A 21,571-nucleotide genomic window follows, 5' to 3' on the forward strand; every position below is an offset into this window, starting at 1 on the left:
CGCTGGTTCTCTTGAACGATACTCGACGACAACGCCGGAATCCAAAGGCGTGGGCGAGGTCATGTGTGTATTAAATTATATGAAATAATCCCGAAAAAAGCACAAACACGGCAGAGATGTCAAGATCAGCAGCTGGAATTTGCTGAGGTGAAGTGACGGCTAACAGCAGACAAACGGCTAGCATTGACATCAGCGGGAAACCACCTGTCACTCAAATGGCCACGCCCTTAATTATGCAGAACTTCAAGGCTTAATACAATTTAAACGGATGAGTTATAAAAAAATTCACCCCCCTCACAGTTGTTATGAAGGGCAAAATGAGCTGTATAGACCAAAGCCACAGAGAGAGCCAGGCTGTACACATGTTTCTTTCTGCTGTAAAGTTGGGCATTTTAACATGGGGGAGATACAGATCTGACTCACTTCTGCAGCCAGCCTCAAGCGGCCAGTCGAGGAACTGCCGTTTAATTCACTTCCGTGTTGGTTTCAAGAGAGAGACAGGGAGGTTGCCGCTTGGTTTACACACAAGTTTTCAACTAACAACGTCAAACTTTTTATGCGTTTTGGCCGTTCATTTACACGACCTCTTTTGGGCGCCTGAAAACGCAAACTTTTGAAAACGGTCTCCGTTTAAACAACAAAAACGTGACTTTCTAAAGACGCTGACGTCATCCACATGCGTATTACGTGTTCAGTCTATAGTGTTTGATCGCCCTCTAGTGGCCTGGCAGCAGAATACAGCGTTTTCACTCATCTATGCGGATCCGTGTGAATGGGGATCGTTTTGACAATGTTGTCGTCTTGGAGAACTCACAGGAAAAACTGCTCCGTAAAGCGCATCGCTGGCGTGTAAACGTGCCCTGACTGAGGCGCTGCAGCGTAACTTTCACGTCTGACTCCATTTTGATTATGATTTCCACGGCTAAAAGTGCACAGGAAGCCTTCTTCTTCTCTCATATTATTGGTGGTTGGCATTGGGACACACATCCACCGACGGTCCATCACGTCATTCCCTGGACCCGCCACAACAAAGAGACAGGACAACTACAATTAAAATGTATAGTTTATTTTAAAAAAACGGTATATTTGTGTATAAAGTTGGGTATCAAAGTGTTATTACCACGATTCCCGGTCCCGCCCACTCCCGCTGACATTTTTCCTTTAATAGTGATTATGTTTCCCATCCCACAGGATTCCTCAAAAGTCAGCCCACCATAATAAAAACAGATTTATGTCATTAAATAAAAGTTATAATGGTAATATTAAAAGCTCGTTCTTCACACAGAGAGCGACTATCAGCACATCACTGGTAAACGAAGAGTAGTATGAGGAGCGCGGGTCTACCACGCACACGACATCTCAGACGCAGCGTCACTGTTGCGGCGGGTGCGCGCCGGAGACCAGCCGTATTCTGATTGGACGTCATCGGTCACATGTGAGCGGCCCCAGTGGGCGGAGCCTCGGAGCCTCTGCGGTTTCCCTCTAAAACTGCGGGGTTTGGCGTTCATCTGCGCGAATAACACAACAAAAATCATAAATGATCATAAACATAGTGGCAATTACAATACGAGACAAGTCACATGACATTTACAGCTCAGGGGTCCGTTCTTCGTACGTTGCTTAAAACATCCGAGATCAAACGAGACATCCAAGATGATATAATCGGCCTAATCATGATCTGGCTAATTGGGTTTTTCTAACACACCAGCCGGTTATGATTAGTATAGCTGGATTGAGTTATCTGAGATAATTGCGCGTGCATGCGCTGGTTTAAAAGGGGATATGTATCGATAGTAGAAACATTGATCAGCAACGCTGCTATTGGCTCACCGTGGCCAAAGAGCACGCACAGTTTTTCTCCGCAGCAGAGCAAAAATAGTAGCCTAGTCGAAGTTTATGCGGAATTTTAATGTTTAATGAAAACGCCAGGGAAGACATCAAAGTCTGTAAAAGCCAGGAGATGGGGCTGGTAAATAGTAGCAAACAAATTAAATTCAATAGTGGGGACCATGTTAAATGTTTCTATCACTTGTTACAGTAGCCTATATACATTTTTATATTATAATTATATTTCATAATTACTTTGTTCATTGTAATGTCAGAGCCACCACCCACTAGAACATTGGAACAAGTAAAAGTGAAAATGGTAATCTTTACTAAGCTACTTATACTGTTCTTGGTCTCTTTTAAAAATACACCGTTAAATGATGTGCATGTGTTGTTCATGTGCAGCAACCAAGAAAAAGGCTATACAAATTTTAATAAAAAACAGGTGGTGGTCCTGCTTACTGTCCACTTGTCCACTTACTCCCCGACAGAAGGGCTGGCCCTTGGGTTGAATATGAATTGACCCTATTGTGGGGGGCATCTCTTCCTTAGACCCACGGCAGGGACCAGTAGCAGCAACAGCTTCATTACTGGTAAATGAGCTTTTAATTATCTTAGTACACTGTAAAATAATTTGTTGCTGCATTAAATTAAGTAGGCCTATTATCCAACTGGCTGGTCTAAAGCCTGAATTGCTTTACTTTATGAAAGTAAAGCATAAAGTAAAGCACCCCCCCACCCACCACCCACCCACCCACCCACACACACACACAAAATAACGACAGGGTGCTATCCGTTCCTATGTAATAAAACTGGCACTATAGAGTTGCTTCAAAGGAACTTCAGAGTAATTTCTAATATATTATTTCACACTACTATTGCTGACCTTGCATAATATATCTTATTGCAGGCAAAAGATTGTTTGATCACTGGCTTTTCTTTACAAAGAATAATTGAAATAAAAAAGGAACTAAGCTTATTTGTCTTGACTTTTATTAAACATTTAGTGAATTTTTAAAAATGGTGTCCCACAAATGGTGCCGCTCTGCTACTAGGTCCGCCCGAGGTCACCATTAGGCTGGAGGTCATCTTCAGGCTGCACCTCCACCACAGGGATCCTCTCCTTTCTGATGTGTAATGATGTGTAATACGGCACATGTAACAATAATGTCACAGTCCCTGTCAGGTGCAACCCTCAGACTTTTCAGACACTGAAATTTTCCCTTTAGTTGCCCATGGTCAATTTAAAACTGTGCCCTTGTCCTGGTTAGAGCTCCATCGTCCGGGTTGTGGGTCAGGGAATGGGGTCATAAAATACTGCCTGCAGGTATAGCCCCTGTGTCTCCAAGCATGTTGTAATCACCTACATAATGAAAAAAAATAGTTATGTTAGGCTCAGAATACGTGTAGCCTATATGTGCTTGATATTTATATTTTCCGTTTCCATGTTCAAATAATGTGCTACATGTGACTATGTGACTATGGTATAGTGTCACCAAGACATTTTAGTCAGTCAACTGCATACTTTTTGATTCCATTCCTTTTTTTTTTTCATATAATATTACAAATATGATACATTTAGAATTGTAATAGTAACTTACCTGCACATTTACACTGTTCACAAAATCCTCTTCATTGAGGCCTTGATGGGAACGTGTGTACAGTCTCTGGCACCAATCACGTTAGTGAAGCCTGACACAAAGGCTACTGTAAATCATACTTATTGGCCAAGTCATGATTGCATGATCTTCATTAAAAAAATATAATGTAAATGCATTGGCAAAATAAAAAAAAATAATCTGCTTTACAACCTTGGGTCTGAAAAAAAAAACATAAAAAAACATAAAAAAAAAAAAGCTTGAGCGCGAGGTAAACTTTGTGAATGGCACGACGGGCAGCACTTTTCACCAAGTTCACCGTATCACTCGCAAAGAATCTCAGGGAAATGCACACAGTTTGTGCTGTTGTTAAAGCCCGACTCCGACATTAAATGTGTTGTTCAACAAATTAATGATACAAATGACACTCACGAGTCACGAGAAAAACGATATCTCTCTAAAAAGTACGCTATCGCGCTGCGCTAAAGGACTTCCCGGATCACCTCCGCTTATAAAGCCGGGATCTAATCCTGTTAACATGAAATAAGCCTGCTCGCGAGCAGGTTTAAGATTGCGCACCTGTTGCTATGACAGCAAGTCCAGGATGAGCGTCGAAGAACCAAACAATCCAAGATCATGCCAAATCGCCAACAATCAAATCCAGCTAAGTGAGTTAGCGACGTACGAAGAACGGACCCCAGATGATTGGCTGATTCCTGATCATAACAAAATTAAACTCGAGCGGCTGCCATTGAGATGAATGTGAGTGAGAAGTGCCGTACAAATGAATTGCAAATGTGTTTCACTGCGGAAAAAACAAACGAGTTTTATTCTTAGTGTTGATGTCTTGTTTTCCCAGTACAGATAATCTCAAGATACTTTTACTGGAGTTGCTAAATAACCTAAAATATCAAAGTCCCCCTGTGGTGTAAATCCAGCTTTTAATGTAGTTTATGTGTGTATGTGGTGTTATTAATCTGCTTTAACACACACCATGTGTAAACTCATAAGTCGACTAAGTATTTTCTGCTTAAAACTTTAAACCAGTGGATCTCTGAGCTGAGTGAGTGGAGGCGGGGCTCATTTGCATATTCATAGAACCGCGCATACTAAATGAGTGTCGAGTTACATTCAAGATATTTTAAAGCTTTAAAGAGTTTTAAGGGATACAATTATTGACTACAGGGGCACTTTAACAAAAACAAATGAAAAATGTATAGATTCTTCAAATTTTGCTTCTCAAATTAAAGTGTACTTTATCTTGTTTTCTGTACAAATAATCTCAAATCATATTTAATTGAAAAGCAACATGACTAAAGACTAAGTGAGTTTATGCTTAAAACAAGAAATATATATATATATGTTTTTTCCCCTTCTCCATTGGCAAATATTTTGTCTTTTTTTTAACAAATTAATGTCATGTAATTATGATTCTCAAATAAAATAATATTTTGTCTTTGTCTTGTTTACTGTACAAAAAAAACCCTGCAAATATATTTGCTTGGACAGACATTAAAGGAGGAGTTCACTTCAGAATTAAAATGTCCTGATAGTTCACTCTCCCGCACGTCATCATGTTCGTGTGTTTCGTTCTTCAGTGGAACAGAAATGCAGGTTTGTGAGGAACACACTCCAGATGTTCTCCATATAGTGACGGTCCAGCGGGTCGAAGGTCCAGATGTGAGTTTCAGCTTCAAAGTCTCTCACGATCCAGCCGAGGAACAAGAGTCTCATCTAGACACACCAGCGGACATTTTATATAGAAATAAACATTTACCGTATTTTCCGGACTATAAGTCACACTTTTTTCATAGTTTGGCTGGTCCTGCGACTTATAGTCAGGTGCGACTTATATATCAAAATTAATTCATACTGACTGAGATGAAGCAAGAGAAAACATTACCGTCTACAGCCGCGAGAGGGCGCTCTAGTTAGCGGAGTTGTTCAGAAGTGACACCGAGGAAGAACTCGATGGATTCAGTGTTGAGGAGTGAGATCGGGAGCTGGTGAACTTGCTGACCGGTAACTTGTTGGACTCGCTGGCTAATGTTAGTTTAGCATATTCAGCCTCCCAGGTATATGTTCATTATGCTATTGTGGAGCTGAATAACTGTTAATGTGTTACGCTAACACACCGGACACTATTCAGCCTGTTGTTCTGTGTGCTGTTGTGGAGCTGAATAACCTTTCCAGATTAAATGTCTGTTCTTGGTCTTGGATTTTGTGAAATAAATTTCTAAATAAATGCGACTTATAGTCCAGTGCGACTTATTTATGTTTTTTTCTTCTTCATGACGCATTTTTTGACTATTGTGACTGAGGCCCTGTTTCCACGGAAACGATCGGAAGAGAAAAGCAAAAGTGGCGTTGCGTTATCACTGTTTATTCTGCGTTTAGACGAGCGTTATGGGGGTAAATCTGTGTGCATATGGTGACGCAAAAGTGTGTGAGATTGGATGTAGTGTGCACTCCAGACGGCTAGGTGGCGATGTGGAGCACTGACAGTGAAAGAGACGCTGACACAGTTTGTCATGTTTAATACGGTAAAGCCGCTGCTTTAACCCTCGCTGCTCTTCACCTGTCACTCAGAAATGACAGGATTTTTTTTTTTTTTGTCAATGAAATTAATGCTATATTTTAGTTTGATAATGTTTAGTTATTTTCCTGTACTGGCGCATGCCTGTGACGTAAACGCGTACGCGACGCCTTCACTGTCTAGCGGACTTTAGCGTTTTTACCGTTTAGACGGGAACGCGACAGTGGAGCGGTTTTAAGATCTCCACTCTGGAGGGGGGTTTCACTTTTTTGCGTTTTTAAGGCCCAAAAACGCCGTCGCCGTGTAAACAAAAGGCACATCCGATACAATATTTTTACGTTTTCACCCGCGAGCGTTCTCGTGTAAACAGGGCCTTATACTACGGAGCGACTTATAGTCCGGAAAAATAATGTTTTCCTTAAAAACCTTCATTTCTTTTCAACTGAAGAAAGAAAGACATGAACATCTTGGATGACGTGAGGGAGAGTGAATTATCTTATTATTTTGTAATTGAAAGTGAACTACTCCTTTAAGTCCTTTTAAATCAAAATGTGCAGATCTATACAGGCGGAGCTGGGGAAGGAGGAGGGGTTTGAAGGTTGAGCAGTGATCTCATTGGCTACTGATACGGCAGGAACCAATCAGCTGCCCCCTCTAGATAACCATGTGATTATGAACAGGTGAGGACAAGGACCGACCAGCCAGCGCCTTTTAGAGTTTCATGACAGAACATTAAACTTAATTATGTTTTTTCTCGCACCCCATCGGCATAAAGAAGACACTGAGGTGATATGATGGTTTGCAGTTCGAGAGCCAGACCTGCACAAACACAGCCGTGCTCATCTGTAGATTCTCCAGGCGATCGCTCAGCGTTACGAGCCACTGCACATGCTCACACACACACTCCTGCAGCCCGCCGTCTTCCTTCTGTGGATCAGCACACACACACACACACACACACACACACACACACACACACACACGGATCAGCACACACACACGCACACACGCTCAGACACACACTCCTGCAGCCCGCCGTCTTCCTTCTGTGGATCAGCACACACACACACACACACACACACACACACGGATCAGCACACACACACACACACGCTCAGAGACACACTCCTGCAGCCCGCCGTCTTCCTTCTGTGGATCAGCGCGCACACACTCAGAGACACACTCCTTCACATCGCCTTCTCAGTGCACATGAGACGCTGCTCACACACACACACACACACACACACACACGCTCAGCTCAGACACACACTCCTGCAGCCCGCCGTCTTCCTTCTGTGGATCAGCACACACACACACACACACACACACACACACACACACACACTCACACACACGGATCACCACACACACACACACACACGGATCAGCACACACACACACACACTCACACACACGCTCAGACACACACTCCTGCATCCCGCCGTCTTCCTTCTGAGGATCAGCACACACACACACGCACACACACACACACACACGCACGCACACACACACACACACACGCTCAGAGACACACTCCTGCACCCTGCCGTCTTCCTTCTGAGGATCAGCACACACACACACACACACACACACACGCTCAGACACACACTCCTGCACCCCGCAGTCTTCCTTCTGTGGATCAGCACACACACACACACACACGCTCAGACACACACTCCTGCACCCCGCAGTCTTCCTTCTGTGGATCAGCACACACACACACACACACACTCACACACACACACACACACACACACACACACACACGCTCAGACACACACACACACACACTCACACACACACACACACACTCCCAGACACACACTCCTGCACCCCGCCGTCTTCCTTCTGTGGATCAGCACACACGCACACGCACACACACACACACACACACACGCACACACACACACACACGCTCAGCTCAGACACACACTCCTGCACCCCGCCGTCTTCCTTCTGTGGATCAGCACACACACACTCACACACACACACACACACACACACGCACACACACACACACACGCACACACACACACTCACACACACACACACTCCCAGAGACACACTCCTGCACCCCGCCGTCTTCCTTCTGTGGATCAGCACACACGCACACGCACACACACACACACACGCTCAGCTCAGACACACACTCCTGCACCCCGCCGTCTTCCTTCTGTGGATCAGCACACACACACACACACACACACACACACACACACACACACACACACACACATGCTCAGACACACACTCCTGCACCCCGCCGTCTTCCTTCTGTGGATCAGCACACACACACACACACACACACACACACACACACATGCTCAGACACACACTCCTGCACCCCGCCGTCTTCCTTCTGTGGATCGCACACACACACACACACACACACACACTCACACACATGCTCAGACACACACTCCTGCACCCCGCCGTCTTCCTTCTGTGGATCAGCACACACACACACACACACACACACACACACACACACACACACACGGATCAGCACACACACACACGCACACACACGCACCCCTGAGAGTGTGTCCCGCAGCTCCACGGTGGACAGTCGGATGTGCTCCAGTTTATCAGTGTGTTCCCGGAGTCTGTCCTCGAGCTCCTGCATCATCATCAGACCTTCATCAGGCCTCGGAGTGTGTCTGGACATCCCTGACACACACACACACACACAGACACACACACACACCACTGTCATTTGGCTTGTTTGATTACTCTTTAGCTGCCAATGGTCAATCACTTCGCACTGTACATGTGTCACATGACCAACAGCTTTACATCACATGAGCCGTCATGACAATATGAGTGTGATTCCTTTGTTCTGAACAACTGTGTTATAAGTAAGTAGCCCATCAAAGTGTTTCTGAATATGAGCACGATAATATTCATCGATCTGTTAGCAGTCACACTGTAAAAAAAAACATTTCGAAGTTGTAAAGATTACTAGCTTATGTTTTAAGAAATCAGTCATTCTGCTTTAAACCTTCATGTTAGGCTCGTTTATATACTGTCTATGGTTAGGCTGTCGTTGAACTATAAATGTGTGACATTTACTGCGGGAAAATCGTATCAAACTTTTCTTCAGTGGAGACAGATTCGCCAAAGAAAACTAAAATCACACTAAAGAATCATGAAGGAATGCACACGATAACGAGATCAGACCTGCCCAAAACACACACACACACACACACACACACTTCAATTCACATTTTATTTGTAGGCTATAGCGCTTTTCACAATGCAAATCGTTTTGCAAAGCAGCTTTACATAAAATGCATGAGTCTAGATTACAGTTTTGATCTTATCAGAGCTAACTGTCTATGTTAAAAAAAGTTGTGCTTTTTTTCATAAATGTACAAAAACACACACACACACACGTTCGACTCTGATCCATCAGTGTTGGTTAGATACTCACTGTTCTCTTCGAAATGATCAGCTCTGCTTCTCTTCTGTAGATCCGAAGCTCACGGGGAAAACTGCTCACCGAGCCACGTCATCACCACACACACACACACACACACACACACACACACACACACACACACACACACACACACACACACACACTTGCACAGATCTCTGTGTGTGTCGCTCTGGATAAAAGCTGCCAAATGTAAATCTCATATGTAGTGAGGTCACTAACAAAGATGGCCATAAAAACAAACATTATTTTTTAGGTCTGGGATTGATCTAAAAAAATAGTTTTGGATTCAGTTCATTTTTTTCAGTTCACTATAGTACTTTCTAGTTCCCATCATTCTTCAAAATACCTTCTTTTGTGTTCAACAGAAAACCTCACAGGTTTGGAACGGTGTGATTGAGAGTAGATGGTGACAGCTTTGGGTGAACGGTCCCTTTAAGTGTTTGGCGTCGAGAACTCCACTCCGCCGCTCGACTGAACTTTGGTGGGACCAAACCTGAATTGAGTTTTTTGTTATCGTTATTCGTGCGAATTAAATTGTATAATAGCAATACAATTTTATGTTTGATTTGAAATTATTTGGTAGATGGCTGCTGACTAGAGCTGCATCGCGATCTCGATTCAAACACGCGCTTCGAGTCATTGAATCATTCAAGATGTTCATTAAAAAAACACAGATTCATAATGAAACAAATCTTTATGAGTGAGTCATTGAATCATTCAAGAAATTCGTTAAAAATACAGCCTGCATCACAATGTGCATACCATCCATCCTAAAGTGACATTAGTCATTTTTAATACTATTCATCAGGGCAGACAGGGTGGATAACATGCACATTGGGACGCAGGGACAGATTCATCCAGTAATGAAACAAATCTTTATGAGGGAGTCATTGAATCATTCAATATATTTGTTAAAAAACGCAAATTCATCCAGTAATGAAACAAATCTTTATGAGGGAGTCATTGAATCATTCAATATATTTGTTAAAAAACGCAAATTCATCCAGTAATGAAACAAATCTTTACGAGGGAGTCATTGAATCATTCAATATATTTGTTAAAAAACGCAAATTCATCCAGTAATGAAACAAATCTGTATGAGGGAGTCATTGAATCATTCAATATATTTGTTAAAAAAACGCAGATTCATCCAGTAATGAAACAAATCTTTATGAGGGAGTCATTGAATCATTCAAGAGATTTGTTAAAAAAACACAGATTCATCCAGTAATGAAACAAATCTTTACGAGGGAGTCATTGAATCATTTAAGAGATTTGTTTAAAAAACGCAGATTCATCCAGTAATGAAACAAATCTTTACGAGGGAGTCATTGAATCATTTAAGAGATTTGTTTAAAAAACGCAGATTCATCCAGTAATGAAACAAATCTTTATGAGTGAGTCATTGAATCATTCAAGAGATTTATTAAAAAACGCAGATTCATCCAGTAATGAAACAAATCTTTATGAGGGAGTCATTGAATCATTCAAGAGATTTATTAAAAAACGCAGATTCATCCAGTAATGAAACAAATCTTTATGAGGGAGTCATTGAATCATTCAAGAGATTTATTAAAAAACGCAGATTCATCCAGTAATGAAACAAATCTTTATGAGGGAGTCATTGAATCATTCAAGAGATTTATTAAAAAACGCAGATTCATCCAGTAATGAAACAAATCTTTATGAGGGAGTCATTGAATCATTCAATATATTTGTTAAAAAACGCAAATTCATCCAGTAATGAAACAAATCTTTATGAGTGAGTCATTGAATCATTTAAGAGATTTGTTTAAAAAACGCAGATTCATCCAGTAATGAAACAAATCTTTATGAGTGAGTCATTGAATCATTCAAGATATTCGTTAAAAAAAACGCAGTTTCATCCAGTAATGAAACAAATCTTTATGAGGGAGTCATTGAATCATTCAAGATATTCGTTAAAAAAAAACGCAGATTCCTCCAGTAATGAAACATCTTGAATGATTCAATGACTCCCTCATAAAGATATATTTGATAAAAAACGCAGATTCCTCCAGTAATGAAACAAATCTTTAAGGGAGTCATTGAATAAAAGATATTTGTTTTAAAAAACTGACTCACCCAGTAGAAAAATAAGTGAAGTCTTGAGTCATTGAATCATTCAAGAGAAACGCAGATTCATCCAGTAATGAAATAAGTTAAGTTTGTTTGTTTCCTTTTACTCTTATTTCACGATTTTTGTGAATCTGGTAAAACACGTTCATTCAATAAAATTGAACCATTAAAAGTTTTCATAGATGTTTACCTACATATATTTTTACCATAGGTAGTTGCTTTGGTCCATATAGGATTATAAAAGCCATTGATTGGCTGAAAGTGGGATTCAGTAACTGCACACGGGCAATGGGAACACAAACAACGATCCGTCTTTGAAAAAAGCACAATCTGCTTTATTTCTCTCTTGATGAGATCATTTTCCAATAAAAGGGCAAATATGGTCACACATTTAATAGGATAAACAACACTGAGTGATAAATATCTGCAGGGAAGAAAAAAAAGAAGAAAAAAAACAGACCCCTAAAAATAAACATAAAAGTGAGTAAATCCATCACTGGCCCTTTAAATACAAGTCTAACAAATAAAGCCAAAGGGCAATAATGAGTCTGTACAGATATTCAGCAATCATCAAGAAGCAAATGACCCTCGGCATAACCATAAGCACTGGAGAAATCATTCAAAAGGCATTTCAAATGTGCAACAGTGGAGCAGAGGGAGACGAGCCGCATTAATGCTCCAACATCACAGACGCATGGACATGTGCTGATGATGGCAGTTCTGTACAGCCGTAGTGTGACGTCGTGTTCTCAGTCATGATCTGCGAGACCGCAACATTACAATAAAGGAAATCTGTTGGACCCTGATTGATACAGAAAGGTGTTTATTGCTCGTGTCACTGCTGTGACTGACAGATGAAGAGTTTCTGGAGCAACTCAACCGGACACACACACACACACACACACACCTGACGTCTTCACACACACACACACACACACCATCGTCATCAACACCGCTGAAGAACACGTCGCTCTGCATTACACAACACAAGCGGAGGAAAAGAAGAGTTCGGCACAGACGCTCTGTGGAGTGAATAATGTCCTCAAATTTGGGTTTAAACTTTTTTTATTGAATAAAAGGTGTTCTTTAATAATAATAATAGAGCAAATATGCATGATTACTAATATATATATATATATATATATATATATATATATATATATATATATATATATATATATATATATATATATATATATATATAAATTAAAGGAAGTTAAAACTCCATGGTACCCAGTAAAAATGACTTAAGCCTCGCACTCATATTGATCTGTCATGTCAATCAAAACCTGGAGTCCAATCAGCTGGCTCGGTTTGGCAATGTGGGCGGGGCATGAGCTGGAAGAAGAGATGCACTTCCCGTTTTTCTGTTTGCAAACTTTGATGGAGAGAGAGAGTGAGACTGGAAGAGAGAGAGAGAAAGAGAGAGACAGGAGAGAGAGAGAGAGAAAGAGAGAGAGAGAGAGAAAGAGAGAGACAGGAGAGAGAGAGAGAGAAAGAGAGCGAGAGACAGGAGAGAGAGAGAGCGTGCGAGAACCGGCGGTTCATTTGCCACTTTTTTTTAAACCGTTATTCTTCACTTGAAAAAATGACAAATAAAATGTAAATAAATAAAGCTGATTTTGAAAAGTCTGCAGAGAAGTCCAAAACTATCGTGTCTATTTATATATATAGTATACATTTATATATAGATATTCATATCTCTCTATGTGATGTTTATTATTGTGTTCCAATTCATCATGGGGTTGTGTGTCGAGAGAGAGGTCGAGAGAGAGAGAGAGAGAGAGAGAGAGAGAGAGAGAGGTCGAGAGAGAGAGAGAGAGAGAGAGAGAGAGAGAGAGAGGTCGAGAGGTCGAGAGGTCGAGAGAGAGAGAGAGAGAGAGAGAGAGAGAGAGAGAGAGAGAGAGAGAGAGAGAGAGAGAGAGAGAGAGAGAGAGAGAGAGAGAGAGAGAGAGAGAGAGAGAGAGAGAGAGAGAGAGAGAGCCGTGTCATGTGATCATGAGGTCCATTAATCCGCCACTGGGACCGGCTGTGGTTTGATGGCTGTGGTTCGAGCAGCTTTGACCAGTGGCCTTCTGGGAATCACTGAAGAGTTCTTGGCGTCACTGGCGGCCTGTACACGACACACACACACACTTCATCAACATCACAGTCACAGCACTGATGACAACACTGAACCACATGATGAATGTCACATGGTCACTATATATATATTATACACACATGTTTATATTTACAGACACTTATTTTTACTGCATGTTATTTCAGATCCCTCAATAATAAGTGCTGAATATCATAAAACAACAGTCAAATATAAAGATTAGGGCTGAGCGATATCATATTTCTTCCTAAATGTCCGAACCCAACATTGATCATCATCGCATACAGCGGCAGCAGCGGCACACGTGTGTGTGTGTGTGTGTGTGTGTGTGTGTGAGAGAGACGCCCTCTGGTGTTCAGAGGAATATGTGGTGTGTGTGTGTGTGTGTGTGTGTGTGTGTGAGAGAGAGACGCCCTCTGGTGTTCAGAGGAATATGTGGTGTGTGTGTGTGTGTGTGTGTGTGTGTGTGTGTGTGTGAGAGAGAGACGCCCTCTGGTGTTCAGAGGAATATGTGGTGTGTGTGTGTGTGTGTGTGTGTGTGTGTGTGTGTGAGAGAGAGACGCCCTCTGGTGTTCAGAGGAATATGTGGTGTGTGTGTGTGTGAGAGACGCCCTCTGGTGTTCAGAGGAATATGTGGTGTGTGTGTGTGAGAGAGAGACGCCCTCTGGTGTTCAGAGGAATATGTGGTGTGTGTGTGTGTGTGTGTGTGTGTGTGTGAGAGACGCCCTCTGGTGTTCAGATGGAGCATTTAATCTGGGATGTGTTTCCCGTATATCGCCCCTTCACAACTACAGTACGACGCATCGCTGAAGAAATCCGCTAGCGAGTTACGACTGTTTCCCGAATCCATGTTGGTGCAGATTGGTGTTAAACCGCGTTGGTTAATGATGTCAGGTGTTGGAGTAATAACTACATTTAATGAATATGTTTGAGATTGTAAGTTAATAACATGACACACTGCACACAGAATAATCGGGTTCACTGCGATCAGTCGCGCAGCGCTAACACACACTGAACACAAGAAAGGAGAAGAGCAGGAGATGTAATTACCTCTGATGATCACAGTGGGTGGCTCACCTTCATCCCGTCCTCAGGGCCCTTCCCAGCATGCTCGGGGTTAGCGTGTGCCGGCTCGCGCTGGCCGGGGTACGGCGGCGAGCGGATGATCACGGTCTTGTTGATCTGCATGACGGGCCGCTGGATGGGGGTGGGGAAGGGCCCGCTGGAGGGGGGGCGCATGTGCATGACCATGTTGCCCTGAGGGCCCGACACCTGCCGCAGAACACACACCGGTCGGCCACATGAACCATCAGCTTTACTAAAGCAACGCGGCGCTGCAGGCGGAGCGCTGAATACCTGATGTGTGTAGTGTCCCGGCAGAGACACGACAGGCGCTCCCGGGCCAGAGCCTTTCCCACTCGGACTGGCCGAACCGGGCCTGATGGGAGACAACTCAATGAGAAAACACACCAGAAATCATTCACACACCAGATCATGTGTTCACGAGTGTGTGCAGGACACGACAGTTCATTTCTGTCAGTGAGGAGAGCAGAATAAATGAAGAATTTATATGAAGAAATGAGAATCAGTCAAAGCTGATTTAGACACTGTGAGCTGGTCATGTTCTGCTGAAGTGTGTGTGTGTAACTGCTAATGCTCTTTTCACACACACACTGAACACAATGAAGCATTGCTTGGTCACTGGTCGAGCTAAACTGGTATTATCTAATTGTGTAGTTAAATTTACCAGCTGACAGTAGGGCTGTCAATCTTCCTCTATAATACTATTCGAATTCCATTCCTTATTTTATTTAATATTCGAATAATAAATGCTCAAATTCATCCTATTAATATTTGCGACATTACACAGGCTTATGGATCGTCAATGCCACTATAGCATTTGGTTGTTGTTACACGTTCTGTCCACTAGAGGGACAGCTAACATTACAATAAACATTTAGAAACGGGTGATCGCGTTTTTTTATTAACAATAAAACAGCGGAACAAAATGAATGACTTTAATTTGGCAACTTTAATGGACATTTTTCCACTGATCAGTTGTCTGACGCATGCACGCACACACGCACGCACACACACACTTGAAGTGGATCAAAACCTTTCATGAAGTTATACATGAATTTTGAACAATACCGACAACTTGGATGAACTTTGATCCACTTCAAATGTTCACTACTGTAGTTTTAATTTAGATTTGATTTATTCCAGTTCTTAAAGGGGTCATGACATGGGTTTTTTTTATTATTATTATTATTGTTCCCTTAGGTGCAATTATAGTATTACTATAGTTTTTTTTACAAAAAAACTTTTAAAATGTAGTGATTTATGACCTTTCCCACCCTGATCTCATCCTCTGATTCACACAGTCTGTTTTGGGGGTGTTTCCCCTTTAAGAGTTCAGTGTTAACGCCCACTGTTATGATTGGCTAACGTCAGTGCCTATGCATCAATTGTTAACGCCCCCAGACAGAACATTTGCGGATTCGGCGTATTTAAAAAGTAGTTTAAAGTTTTAAACACATTAATTACAGTTTGCGTCGTCGTCGAGCCCAGAATAGTCGGCACGGACTCATCTTTGAGCAACAGTTTTCTGGCAAAGCCAGCATCATTTTGGGATTTGTTCTCAAAACAGTCATCCTTCAAATGTACAGAACAAACGCTTAAACTAACACAACTTTAACACTAAAAATAAAGTGCATCCATTTTCCCCTGACGTCTGGATCTTTCGCTGCGTATTCAAAGATGTTGTTTGTCCACAGCAGGAACAGCACATCTGCGGCATCGTCATTTCCCTGTACACAGACCCACTCGCTGTCCGGCGACTGAACACTTGTGAGGCGACAGTGATACGAAATGAGCGTAGTTGTCTTGCGCTTAAAGCGTAGTTGTCTTCTGCTGGAGGCGGTCATATGCAAACGCTGGTACGTCAGTTCGTACCGTGACGTCACTTCTTACCATGGATCCAGAACGAGCTGTATTTAGAGCTTGATTAAATAAATTATTCGTTTATAATGGGGAGGACGTCTTAAGCTATGAAACTTGCAGGACATTTTAATGGTACAAAGACCTCTTATATACCAAAAGATCAAGGCAAATTTGGTTTCTCATGTCATGACCCCTTTAAAGTGTGTCTATTAGGCCACACACACACTGTAAAGTTTCAGAAGTGACAAGCGCATTCAAATACGCGAGTGAAACCCCTAAACTATCATCGAGTGTCCGTATGAAAGACAGCCATATCTGCTATTTTTGATCGAAGTGACGCTACAGCAACTTAAGTCCCCCTGTGGTGTAAATCCAGCTTGTAATGTAGTTTATGTGTGTATGTGGAGTTATTAATCTGCTGTAACACACACCATGTGTAAGTTCATAAGTGGACAGCATTGCTGAGTATTTTCTGCTTAAAACTGCAGTGAACCAAAGACAGTCTCAAAAACACGGTTTGAAATCGCTGGGGTTTCTGACGTCACACACTACCTTGACCAATCAGATCAACGTGTGATCGTCAACCAGTGGATCTCTGAGTGAGTGGAGGCGGGGCTCATTTGCATATTCATAGAACCACACATACTAAATGAGGCAAGGGTGTCGAGTTACATTCAAGATATTTTAAATCATTTCTAAGGAAAAAACATTTTAATATGTAATTTTGGTGATAAAACATGAGTTTTAAGAGATAAAATGATTGATAGAGGGGGATTTTAATCAAAATGAGTTTAGCCACCATGGTCTGAAGACGATTTGAGCCAATTTTGGTGTAAACGACTGAACTCTGGGTGTACAGAACAGGTTTAAGCACTTTTAAAGCCACACTGTGTACTGCAGAAGTACACAGTTTTCTCATGTGTGCATGTGTGCAGCACTGCAGAAGGAGTGTGCAGCACTACATTTCTCATGTGTGCAGCACTGCAGGAGGAGTGTGTGCAGCACTGCAGGAGGAGTGTGTGCAGCACTGCAGGAGGAGTGTGTGCAGCACTGCAGGAGGAGTGTGTGCAGCACTGCAGGAGGAGTGTGTGCAGCACTGCAGGAGGAGTGTGTGCAGCACTGCAGGAGGAGTGTGTGCAGCACTGCAGGAGGAGTGTGTGCAGCACTGCAGGAGGAGTGTGTGCAGCACTGCAGGAGGAGTGTGTGCAGCACTGCAGGAGGAGTGTGTGCAGCACTGCAGGAGGAGTGTGTGCAGCACTGCAGGAGGAGTGTGTGCAGCACTGCAGGAGGAGTGTGTGCAGCACTGCAGGAGGAGTGTGTGCAGCACTGCAGGAGGAGTGTGTGCAGCACTGCAGGAGGAGTGTGTGCAGCACTGCAGGAGGAGTGTGTGCAGCACTGCAGGAGGAGTGTGTGCAGCACTGCAGGAGGAGTGTGTGCAGCACTGCAGGAGGAGTGTGTGCAGCACTGCAGGAGGAGTGTGTGCAGCACTGCAGGAGGAGTGTGTGCAGCACTGCAGGAGGAGTGTGTGCAGCACTGCAGGAGGAGTGTGTGCAGCCCTGCAGGAGGAGTGTGTGCAGCCCTGCAGGAGGAGTGTGTGCAGCCCTGCAGGAGGAGTGTGTGCAGCGCTGCAGGAGGAGTGTGTGCAGCGCTGCAGGAGGAGTGTGTGCAGCGCTGCAGGAGGAGTGTGTGCAGCGCTGCAGGAGGAGTGTGTGCAGCGCTGCAGGAGGAGTGTGTGCAGCGCTGCAGGAGGAGTGTGTGCAGCGCTGCAGGAGGAGTGTGTGCAGCACTGCAGGAGGAGTGTGTGCAGCACTGCAGGAGGAGTGTGTGCAGCACTGCAGGAGGAGTGTGTGCAGCACTGCAGGAGGAGTGTGTGCAGCACTGCAGGAGGAGTGTGTGCAGCACTGCAGGAGGAGTGTGTGCAGCGCTGCAGGAGGAGTGTGTGCAGCGCTGCAGGAGGAGTGTGTGCAGCACTGCAGGAGGAGTGTGTGCAGCACTGCAGGAGGAGTGTGTGCAGCACTGCAGGAGGAGTGTGTGCAGCGCTGCAGGAGGAGTGTGTGCAGCGCTGCAGGAGGAGTGTGTGCAGCACTGCAGGAGGAGTGTGTGCAGCACTGCAGGAGGAGTGTGTGCAGCGCTGCAGGAGGAGTGTGTGCAGCGCTGCAGGAGGAGTGTGTGCAGCGCTGCAGGAGGAGTGTGTGCAGCGCTGCAGGAGGAGTGTGTGCAGCACTGCAGGAGGAGTGTGTGCAGCGCTGCAGGAGGAGTGTGTGCAGCGCTGCAGGAGGAGTGTGTGCAGCGCTGCAGGAGGAGTGTGTGCAGCGCTGCAGGAGGAGTGTGTGCAGCACTGCAGGAGGAGTGTGTGCAGCGCTGCAGGAGGAGTGTGTGCAGCACTGCAGGAGGAGTGTGTGCAGCACTGCAGGAGGAGTGTGTGCAGCACTGCAGGAGGAGTGTGTGCAGCACTGCAGGAGGAGTGTGTGTAGCACTGCAGGAGGAGTGTGTGCAGCACTGCAGGAGGAGTGTGTGCAGCACTGCAGGAGGGGTGTGTGCAGCACTGCAGGAGGAGTGTGTGCAGCACTGCGGGAGGAGTGTGTGCAGCACTGCAGGAGGAGTGTGTGCAGCACTGCAGGAGGAGTGTGTGCAGCACTGCAGGAGGAGTGTGTGCAGCACTGCGGGAGGAGTGTGTGCAGCACTGCAGGAGGAGTGTGTGCAGCACTGCAGGAGGGGTGTGTGCAGCACTGCAGGAGGAGTGTGTGCAGCACTGCAGGAGGAGTGTGTGCAGCACTGCAGGAGGAGTGTGTGCAGCACTGCAGGAGGAGTGTGTGCAGCACTGCAGGAGGAGTGTGTGCAGCGCTGCGGGAGGAGTGTGTGCAGCACTGCAGGAGGAGTGTGTGCAGCGCTGCAGGAGGAGTGTGTGCAGCACTGCAGGAGGAGTGTGTGCAGCACTGCAGGAGGAGTGTGTGCAGCACTGCAGGAGGAGTGTGTGCAGCACTGCAGGAGGAGTGTGTGCAGCACTGCAGGAGGAGTGTGTGCAGCACTGCAGGAGGAGTGTGTGCAGCACTGCAGGAGGAGTGTGTGCAGCACTGCAGGAGGAGTGTGTGCAGCACTGCAGGAGGAGTGTGTGCAGCACTGCAGGAGGAGTGTGTGCAGCACTGCAGGAGGAGTGTGTGCAGCACTGCAGGAGGAGTGTGTGCAGCACTGCAGGAGGAGTGTGTGCAGCGCTGCGGGAGGAGTGTGTGCAGCACTGCAGGAGGAGTGTGTGCAGCACTGCAGGAGGAGTGTGTGCAGCACTGCAGGAGGAGTGTGTGCAGCACTGCAGGAGGAGTGTGTGCAGCGCTGCAGGAGGAGTGTGTGCAGCACTGCAGGAGGAGTGTGTGCAGCACTGCAGGAGGAGTGTGTGCAGCACTGCAGGAGGAGTGTGTGCAGCACTGCAGGAGGAGTGTGTGCAGCACTGCAGGAGGAGTGTGTGCAGCACTGCAGGAGGAGTGTGTGCAGCACTGCAGGAGGAGTGTGTGCAGCACTGCAGGAGGAGTGTGTGCAGCACTGCAGGAGGAGTGTGTGCAGCACTGCAGGAGGAGTGTGTGCAGCACTGCAGGAGGAGTGTGTGCAGCACTGCAGGAGGAGTGTGTGCAGCACTGCAGGAGGAGTGTGTGCAGCACTGCAGGAGGAGTGTGTGCAGCGCTGCGGGAGGAGTGTGTGCAGCACTGCAGGAGGAGTGTGTGCAGCACTGCAGGAGGAGTGTGTGCAGCACTGCAGGAGGAGTGTGTGCAGCACTGCAGGAGGAGTGTGTGCAGCGCTGCAGGAGGAGTGTGTGCAGCACTGCAGGAGGAGTGTGTGCAGCACTGCAGGAGGAGTGTGTGCAGCACTGCAGGAGGAGTGTGTGCAGCACTGCAGGAGGAGTGTGTGCAGCACTGCAGGAGGAGTGTGTGCAGCACTGCAGGAGGAGTGTGTGCAGCACTGCAGGAGGAGTGTGTGCAGCACTGCAGGAGGAGTGTGTGCAGCACTGCAGGAGGAGTGTGTGCAGCACTGCAGGAGGAGTGTGTGCAGCACTGCAGGAGGAGTGTGTGCAGCACTGCAGGAGGAGTGTGTGTGTGTGTGTAGTGTTCACCTGTAGGAGCCGCTGGGTATTCCCGGTGAGTGATTGGGCTTATCAGAAAACTGAAATCCTTTCATGTCCATCTGGGAAGGCTGCAGAACAAACATGATTTATTAATCAGACAGGAGTGTAAATAACACAGGACGACATCGAACACTGAGGGATGTTTACATGCGTTAAAGCTTCATCTACTGTAAAGAATCCAACCCGCACATTCCAGTCCGTCTCACATACTCTAGCACACGTTAGCGCTGCGCGATTAATCAATGAAACCGCACGCGATTTGGCAAAGGAGCTCAACACATACACACACACACACACACACACACAGTTGAGTAAAAGCATGTTATTAAATGTTGTGTTTTGTTAGACGAGGTTCATAAATGCTTCATGTTTGACGCGTGTTGCTTTTTCAAAAGCACGTTATAAGAGACTCAAACTCAGATCTTTCAGAGCGAGCCGCGTTTACTGAGCCGATCATCACTGACGAGCTGCACATAACTGATAATCTCAGCATTTGCGATCTCAAAATCACGATAAGCAACTCGCTTTAAGAGAGATCACATGTAAATAGTGATTAATCGTGCAGCTCTAGTACATGCATTCTGAAGAACCCTGATGTTTCCCAGCAGCCCCGGCTCACCTCTCGGCTGCTCATGATGGGCGGCTGAGACCCGGGAGGCATCATGCGGCGGGGCGCTCCCACGGACAGGTTCTGGTTCTGCTGGAGCTGGATGGACTGGGGCAGGATGAGGTGCTGCTGGGCCGAGCCGTAGCGCAGCTGAGAGCCGGGCATGGGCATCGTCACCTGAACACACACACACACACACACACACACCAAAGTCATTAGACCTTAACCCTGGTGCGACCTTATGGACATGTGTGACCCTGGATCACAAAACCAAGAGCAAGTTGTTTTTTTTCATAGTCCATTTTTCTT

General features: G+C 45.2%; 2 protein-coding genes across 7 annotated transcripts in view; both read right to left on the reverse strand.

Moving 5' to 3' along the window:
- Positions 1 to 1,052: 1,052 nt before the first annotated feature.
- On the reverse strand, positions 1,053 to 9,561 carry LOC306995511 (uncharacterized protein). Of its 2 annotated transcripts, XM_079607175.1 has the most exons (4): positions 9,395 to 9,561; positions 8,495 to 8,631; positions 6,781 to 6,888; positions 1,053 to 1,508 (listed from the first exon to the last, which is right to left on the reverse strand). In XM_079607175.1, the coding sequence occupies exons 2-4, from the start codon at positions 8,627 to 8,629 to the stop codon at positions 1,341 to 1,343; spliced, it is 411 nt and encodes a 136-aa protein (XP_079463301.1). In that variant the 5' UTR covers positions 8,630 to 8,631; positions 9,395 to 9,561; the 3' UTR covers positions 1,053 to 1,340. The 2 variants fall into 2 exon arrangements, with proteins under 2 accessions (XP_079463301.1, XP_079463302.1); XM_079607176.1 differs by lacking the exon at positions 6,781 to 6,888 and having other exon boundaries at positions 1,054 to 1,508; positions 9,395 to 9,511.
- A 3,850-nt stretch (positions 9,562 to 13,411) lies between these two features.
- prrc2b (proline-rich coiled-coil 2B) overlaps positions 13,412 to 21,571 on the reverse strand; it is a 44,115-nt gene continuing 35,955 nt past the window's right edge. For 3 of the 5 annotated variants that reach the window (XM_079606526.1, XM_079606528.1, XM_079606525.1), the window contains 4 exons: positions 21,275 to 21,439; positions 20,644 to 20,723; positions 14,652 to 15,039; positions 13,412 to 13,613 (listed from right to left, as the gene is read on the reverse strand). In XM_079606526.1, the coding sequence (XP_079462652.1) occupies positions 14,661 to 15,039; positions 20,644 to 20,723; positions 21,275 to 21,439 (624 nt within the window). In that variant the 3' untranslated portion in view covers positions 13,412 to 13,613; positions 14,652 to 14,660. The remainder of the gene's footprint in view (positions 13,614 to 14,651; positions 15,040 to 20,643; positions 20,724 to 21,274; positions 21,440 to 21,571) is intronic. The other 2 variants (XM_079606529.1, XM_079606527.1) reach the window with 1 other exon arrangement.

Source organism: Phoxinus phoxinus, assembly GCF_949152265.1.
Source record: "Phoxinus phoxinus genome assembly, chromosome: 3".
Classification (NCBI taxonomy): domain Eukaryota; kingdom Metazoa; phylum Chordata; class Actinopteri; order Cypriniformes; family Leuciscidae; genus Phoxinus; species Phoxinus phoxinus.